At 33.2% G+C, this 8,602-nt stretch overlaps 1 protein-coding gene across 1 annotated transcript in view; it reads left to right on the plus strand.

Moving 5' to 3' along the window:
• Window positions 1-5,789, plus strand: part of LOC137639053 (larval cuticle protein 65Ag1-like) — an 11,511-nt gene extending 5,722 nt beyond the window's left edge. The window contains exons 2-3 of the mRNA XM_068371373.1: window positions 4,428-4,570; window positions 4,798-5,789. Coding sequence (XP_068227474.1) covers window positions 4,428-4,570; window positions 4,798-5,233 — 579 coding nt within the window. The 3' untranslated portion in view covers window positions 5,234-5,789. The remainder of the gene's footprint in view (window positions 1-4,427; window positions 4,571-4,797) is intronic.
• The last annotated feature ends 2,813 nt before the right edge of the window (window positions 5,790-8,602 follow it).

The following is an 8,602-nucleotide window of genomic DNA, read 5'->3' on the forward strand; positions in this document are numbered from 1 at the left end:
CGACAGTAGACAGTTGAACAAACATACTTTCCTTCAAACTCGAAGAAATTTGAATTGAAACTTTTCAGTCCCAAATTTTTGGTTTTGATCTTTTCTCAAAATATTGAAAATTCAATATAATCTATATTATATTTCTTAATTATTTGCCAAAAAAAAGTAATTGTCTTATAATCAGAATTTATCGTTATCTTTTATTTTCCCTTTTTCAATTATCATTCGATCGTCGTCGTACTACTAATACCAAAATTATAGCCCTTATCGTCAAAATTAAAATCTATTTGCATTGGTATCAAAATTGTAGGATAGATATTTCACCATGGTTATCCCTTACTTAAATTGATCATTGATAAGATAGTTACCCAAGAGCATCGTTTTAATCTTTAGCATCTAAAAAGAAATCTTTGAAAAAAAAAAAAAACGCTCAAACAAAAAGCCAATCACTGAAACAAAATTCCCGAACAACCTTAAGAGTTCATAAAGTTAAACCTTTAGTGTAATGGAAAGATATAATTAGCAACCGCATGCCATGGGCTGCCTCTTTATTATTATTAGTATTATTATTATTACTTGCTAAGCTGCAACTCTAATTGAAAAAGTAGGATGCTATAAGCCCAAGGGCTCCAACAGGAAAAGTAGCCCAGTGAGGAAAGGAAATAAGAAAATAAACTACAAGAGAAGTTTAAGAACAATAATAACATAGAAATAAATCTTTCATACATAAATTATAAAAACTTAAAAATAACAAGAGGAAGAGAAACTAGACAGAATATTGTGCCCGAGTGTACCCACAAGCAAGAGACCTCTACCCAAAGTCAATGTTAAAATTAATCTTTCATATTTAAACTATAAAAACTTAAAAATAACAAGAGGAAGAGAATCAAAGAAACAAGATAGAATAGTGTGCCTGATTGTATCCTCAAGCAAGAGACCTCTACCCAAAGACAATGTTAAAATTAAATCTTTTATATTTAAACAATAAAAACTTCAAAATAACAAGAGGAGGAGAAACAAGATAGAATAGTGCCCCCGAGTGTAACCTCAAGCAAGAAAACTCTACCCAAAGAATATGTTAAAATGAATCTTTCATACATAAACTATTAAAATCTTCAAAAATACAAGAGGAGGAGAAACAAGATAGAATAGGGTTTCCGATTGTACCCTCGAGCAAGAGAACTCTACCCAAAGTCAATGTTAAAATGAATCTTTCATATATAAACTGTAAAATCTTCAAAAAAAAAAAAAAAAAAAAAAAAAAAAAAAAAAAAAAACAAGAGGAAGAGAAACAAGATAGAATAATGTACCCGATTGTACCCTCAAGCAAGAAAACATGTAGGCCTATCACCTACAATTACCCGGTAACGAAGCAGCGTGAGAAAGTTTCTGGTTTCACCGATCTGACGGGGCTGCTTCCGAAGTGGCCTCGGGAAAACGGAAATAACGAACGAAGGCCGTTTTGCCGCTTCAACAGAGTTCGTGATCTTGCGGCTCCGACGCGCGGTAATGTTCCCGCGTCGCGTAACGAATGCCTTGAAAAGTGAAGCCAATTTCTGTGACGGAAATGGGGACGAAAACTCTCCATCAATAGCAAAAACGTGGCTACTTTGAAAGTAGTTTTTCAAGGAATTAATAACATTTCATAGCAAAATTTCCCATTATTTCAAATGCACACTATTCTATCTTATTTATTTTCCTCTTGTTTTGTTAAAGTTTTTATAGTTTATACAGGAGATATCTGTTTTAATGATGTTACACTTCTTAAAATGTTTTATATTTCCTTGTTTCCTTTCCTCACTGGGCTATTTTCCCTGTTGGAGCCCCTGGGCTTATAGTAGCATGCTTTTCCAACTAGGGTTGTAGCTTAGCAAATAATAATAATAATAATAATAATAATAATAATAATATGCTCTATGCGCAGAAAATGTGTTTGCCCTATCTCTTGCCGTGAGAGTGAAAACCAATCATAATTAGTAATTTTCTATATGGAGAAGGCAAGGACGTTAATCTCTTTATGATTGAATATGAGAATTTACCATTAGATAACCTTAAACAATACTATTTTATTTTGAAAGCTAAAAAAGGCAGGAAAGAAAAACTAATAGAGTAAAGAGAAAAACTATAAATTGTGCGTTCTTTTTATAAGATAGCTTAGTAATATCCAGAACAGCGAAGCAGTTTTTCTTTCTAATTGTTAGCACAAGCAGATCTTTTCCTTTCTACATGATTGCACCACATTTAGAACTGGTTCCGTCTGGCCTTTCTAACAACTAAACAGGTTAATAAGAGAATTCTCTCTCTCTCTCTCTCTCTCTCTCTCTCTCTCTCTCTCTCTCTCTCTCTCTCTCTCTCTCTCTCTCTCTCACTAAGCTTTTACCAATTCAGATAATGCATTTTTAGGAGTAGGCCCAATGAGTAACAATTTGGAAATAAATCTGTAGCATCAATTTCTTTAGTTAATCGATGCCAGGAATAAACTAGTTCAACAAATTAATCATTTTAATTCGAGCAAACTTCACGTCAAAATGGAAATAATATTCAGATTAAAATACTATAAATGATTTACTTATTCGTGAAATACATAACAAGACATTGTCTGTTTTCATTTATTTCTAATATTATTTCACAAAGTGAATTCCCACATTTTATGCCATTTGAATATCGGTTTCAGAATTGAACACTTTGTAATTTTAAAATCGAAAAAAAATACCGAAAAAATTAGGAAAATAAAATAAATGAAACGAGATCCTACCAAAGCTGTGATATTTGTCCATAAGATTAGTAATATTCAAAGTTTTCCCTATAAGTATTTTTAAAAAGGAGACGCCCTCATTTGCTATTCAGATATATATTTTCCACGTAAAACCATTTTCATTGTTTTCTGTTATTTTCTTATCGCCTTAATCCAGTCTAACGGAATATCTCTCTCTCTCTCTCTCTCTCTCTCTCTCTCTCTCTCTCTCTCTCTCTCTCTCTCTCTCTCCTTTGGTGCGTAACCAGATATCTAGGTATCTGTTCAACAATCGACTATAATGTTTTTTCGCGAGGTGCTTTACCTTGCAATATCGATTTCTTTGCCTAAAACCCCACCATTGCAAAAATAAAAAGAAAAAAAATACATCGTTGCATTGCCATTCATTATATTTTACGAAAATATAAACTATTTGAGAGTTTTATTATGTTATATTTCTCCCTAAAGAAAAACTACCGAAGTCAAATGAGCATATATTCTATACCCTTCATGTGTTTTCCATACAAGTTTTTTATTTGATATTAACGAATAACTTTCATAATCATTCTCCCACGCCCCTATTTCCGATTTTTCGTTCCGTACCTATAATGTAACAAATTGATTGTTGCTCCTTGTGAGATCTAAAGGATTCTCCAAGTAACATATTTTAACAAAAAAAAAAAAAAAAAAAAAAAAAAAAAACTGGTCCACTTTCAGTTAATCCTCGGATTTCGAGAGAAAATTTCTGCCATTTAAAATAAAGGTAAAACTCGCGATTGTGTTAACAGCGCCAGTCGTCCTATTTTCTTCTTATTCCGTAAATTCGAATGACGTTTACTCTATTTTCAAATTTAAAGATGTTACAAGCCATGGACATTATTGTGTTGTACATATGTTCCTCACTTAAACCACTTAGTTTTATATTTAAGGGTTGAATCACTCTTTCTATGAAATGAGTAGATAATTTTTCCATAACTAACATATATGCATTGTCGGCAAAATTATGAAATTATCGTCTCCTTTAATGTATTCACTTTCAAAATGTCAAAATACCATAAAATCTCGATTTAGTTATGCGTTTTCAGTGATTCAGACTCTTATTATTATTATTATTATTATTATTATTATTATTATTATTATTATTATTATTATTATTATTATTATTATTATTATTATTATTATTATTATTGCCCTCTCTTCTTTGCTGTTCTTTACTTGCTATCTAAATGTAGACCTTCCACAACCTCAATGAAACACTTTACATTTTGTGCTTTTTTCCTGGTCCTGTTGCAAGCGGGAAAGCCCTGTGTCCTACAGGATCTACAAGATTTGGTTGTCGTATGCATTCTTAAGTATCTAGAGTATCAAACACAGTAACAAAATCTCGTTACATCTAAGTACTTACAAATATCTTGTTTGTACACAACTGTTGCGCAGCTTCTACCTAAGCTTTATTTCCAGACTTTTTTTCCAGTAATATGATCTTTCCATGAAGGAAATGCGATCACTTTCGACACGTTTACTTTATAAAATCATTTGTTGTGAGTGTCAAGATTGTGTTTGTACACCAAAACTAAAAAAGAAACACCGAGAACTATACTTTTCTTCTTCATTTTGTGTTTTTCAGTGCACCAAAACTAAAAAAAAAAAAAAAAAAAAAAACCGAGTACTAAACTTTTCTTCTTCATCTCTTGTTTTTCAGACCTCAGTAATGTTCCTCCTCCTGGCTTTGGCCACCCTTTCTTATGCTGACAAGACCGAAGAGAGGCAGATCATCCAAACTCTCAAAAACTTCAAGAGTTTCAGAAATGACTTCGCTGCCGAAGGCAACAAGGGCAAATATGCGTAAGTTGAAAGAGATGTAAACAAAAATATTCTACTTTAGACTATTCTGTGTTCCTTTAGCAAAATTCTTTTCTTAATACTGCTACTAATTTATTTGAATAAAATAGTCACTACTTTTTTAATATTTTTTTAATTCTATAGATTTGCAATTAATGCCAATTAAGCAAATCTTCATCTTGACCATTTGTGGGTTTAGCTAACCTGTCTCCTCTCATCTATTCTGATAGATTTGCATACCATGTTGGCGACAGCGAACGCGCCGAAGAGCGTAACGAAGAGGGTGAAGTGAGTGGCCAATACGCTTTCGTAGCCCCCGAAGGTGACGAATACGAATTCAAATACAATGCCGACGAAGATGGTTACCGCGTAGAGAGCGAAGCCCTCCCCGAAGCTCCTGAAGATACCGACGACGTGAAGAAGGCCAAGGAAGAATTCTTCCAAGCTTACCAGAAGGCCCTTGAGCTCGCAGAAGAGGATGACTACGAATACTCCGAGGAGAGCTACGAAGATTCTGATGAGGATTCCGAATCCAGCGAAGAGTCCAGCGAAGAGTCCAGCGAAGAAGACGATGATGATGATGATGAGGAAGAAGAAGAAGAGGGAAACGGTAGAGGAGCATCTCCTTTTGGATTCAGAGTGCCAATCCCATACAACAGGAAATAACTAAATAGGTGTTGTGATTGATGCCTCTAGCTCCTCGCCAGCCACTTCATACCTCTCCTTCAATCGTGGTGGTAAATTATATAAGTGATGAGTAACTCTTAGATTTCTATTATTCATTTAGAATTTGTAAATAAAATTATTACCCAACGAATAGAGTAGAATTAGATGATGATGTCTTGTAAACTTTTATGTTTCACTAGATAGTTCCAGAGTTGTGCATCACATTACGGTAGTCTCATCCCACCATTCTTCTTCCTCTTCCCATCTATCCAGCTTTCCCTCAGTCAAACATGTCACTGTACATAAGCCATTAATCTATAAGCTAGTCCGACTATGTAGCAGCGCCGAAACCTTTGACGATATTAAGACTTCTTCTATCTTTAGATGAAGTTGGCCGACACGAGTTAGATTTTAGATTGTACAAAAAATCTCTCAACGCTCAAAACAAATATTTATAAAAACAAAATATTTATTAGAAAATATTTTTATAAAAATGTGAGAGGTTCATAAAACATGTAATTTAAATATAGGATTTATATACAAATACACATTTACTGTATGTAATGTTTCAATAAAGTCCTTTTTAGGAAAAAACTATTTAATTTATTCCCATATACTTTGTCCCCTGTTAACTATTTTGGGCTTGAAGAAAATAGTTGAGAAAAACTCAACAAAACTTATAGAATTGCTCAGTAAAGAGTTTTAGATGGTTAATTCAAAAGATGAAATACATATTGATTATATCTAGTAATTCTTATCTAACAAAATTTTGAACGGTATGTGTAACCTCCTTCTGAACAACGGGGTCACTATCTTGGAATAGTGCCGCGTGGCATATTTGCCCTTAAGAAAGCAGATACAACCTACTAGAAAAGATCCCCGAAGCCCCAAAACCTCAAGATTGGCATGGCGAGCCATACCAATGCAATCCGACATTGTGAGTATTGGAACCACGTCTGAGAATTATTCTAACTTCATTTTAACATTTATTGAGGAGCTTCAAATATAGTCATCGGTAATGATAGACTTGTCATTAGATTAAATTACAGCCAATCTTGTTCTAAATGAGTGCTCCAAGGTAATTCTTAACTTTCTTCTAATACAAGTCAAGGTAGAAGAGATAACCATCTCCTCCTACGCCCATTGATGTAAAAGGCCTCTGTTAGATTTCACGAGTCATTTCTATCTTGAGCTTTTAAATCAATGCTTCTCCATTCCTCATCTCCTACTTCATACTCCATAGTCCTCAGCCATGTAGGTCTGGGTCCTCCATCTCTTCTAGTGCCTTATGGAGCCCAGTTAAAAGTTTGGTGAACTAATCTCTCTTGCGGAGTGCGAAGATAAAAACTGGTTTCCTACAAGATATGGTCTTACTTATTCATAATTAATTCCTATTTATTTAGAAAGTCATATACGTCCCCCCAAGACTATGATTATCTTAAAACACGACTCCACCCAATCCCTATTCAGTTATAATTAACCGAATCTGCATAAGCATTCAGATTTCAAATGTCTATATACATGTGCAGCTTCACCTTTTATATTTCATTCTACAGTATATTAGTATGCATAGGGAAAATTGCAAAGTTTTGCAAATTTATTTACTTAGCCTATATGTAATTTAACCTATGAGAAAAAAAATAAGATATCCCCTATGTGACTGTTGTCGTATTACTTTACGCTGGCAGTACCATGATAATAACTATATCTAATCCATTATGTTATTTTCTTTATTAATGACTAAAACCATCATATTTATTAAATTCAAATTATAAGAAATAACATCATTTCCACGTAAAAAGGACCCTTTTCATGAAAAAAAAAAATTGACTTCATTTTCAAGTAGTAAAGTATCAAACAGGCTGTTTGAGTTCACTGTAATTGGGGACTAAAAGCCTTGCATTTAGTCATTCATTACTAGATGAGCTTACTATGCTAAGATAGATATGACATTGTCATCGTAGTTTAATCATTGTAACTAATTTTTTTGACAACTTGTATGCAGTGACTAGTTTAATTATCAAAGACCTTTCATGATAAATATGCATATTTTTTCATAAATAGTCAATGATAATGAAATCAGAAATTTACCCACAGGACAGATCATATACAGACATGGAAGTTTTGGAGAGTCTCTTAGGTGTACAGGTCTATTTTAAAAGATACATTTTGCTTTTCTTGTCTTAGGACATAAGTTATGTAAGTTACCCTAAAATTTTGGCAACACTTTCTATGAATCTACTCATTTTCTATGAAACTGAAATTACACAAGAATGTGTTTTGAGATAATTCTCTTTACCATTCGAAATTTAATTATCTCGTAACACCCCCCCCCCAAAAAAAAAGAAGAAAATTAAAGTGTTCTTTCTATTATCTATAGAATTACTTAATGTTGGATTTTTCTTATGTTTGTCCGTTCTATCAGGCCAAGTGATTCTTTTTTTTATACTTCTCTATGCAATAGTACACAGATACCGATTCGATACACACATTTCATAATGGTCTGGCCCTTAGATTCTATTTTCCTTTCACCCTTTTTTTTCTTCATTCTGTCCTCTTAGCTACGAGGTAACCTAATGTAAACAACTATTGACTTCTTAATCATAATTCTCTGGCTTTAACAAATATTTTTGTTAAACCTCGTATTATTTTCTTATACTGTTTTATTTTCATTCCTGATATTTTTATTTAACTTCATATGGCATTTTCTCAACGTAGAAAAAAAAATATTTTAACTAATTGGTCTTTCCAACTCACCAAGGCACTCTACTATTTTATGGTTTCAATCTCTCTTGCCACAGCTTTTCCTTACTTTTGATTGATTTACAGTTTTCAGGCGTCCTGACATCTAAGGTCATTGACGCCGTCCTTACTTTTGACTGATCATATTTTCACTTTTCTCGGGTTGCCACACGGGCAAGGTCCTGGGCCAAAATAACATTGGCTCCATTTCAAACAACAATATGTATTGTGATGAGTCTCGCATTAACAGTTACTAAGATAAGTTCTCATCAATGGATTTGGCCATGAGAGAGGATGGTAATTAAATTTTCACGTTTCAACTTAAAATATAAAAAACAAGCACTGGCGTTTAAAATTCATATTCTCCTAATCCCAAAATTATAAAGGGTGGCTAAATTAGAAATTACTGTACGAGTTGCCAGTAGATTAAAAGAATTATTTCATGATTATGGGGAATTTTGTGGGAATGCAAGAGATAAATTTACTTAGAATGTCTAATATTTTTATCGAGTGAATGATCGACCAAGGGCGTAACTAGAGGTTTCTGGCCCAGGGGCCTGAATTAGTAAAAAGGCCTCACCTGGTGTTAATTTTAAATATTTACTTGCATAATTCTATTTTATGATC

The sequence above is a fragment of the Palaemon carinicauda genome, chromosome 4 (genome assembly GCF_036898095.1).
Source record: "Palaemon carinicauda isolate YSFRI2023 chromosome 4, ASM3689809v2, whole genome shotgun sequence".
Classification (NCBI taxonomy): domain Eukaryota; kingdom Metazoa; phylum Arthropoda; class Malacostraca; order Decapoda; family Palaemonidae; genus Palaemon; species Palaemon carinicauda.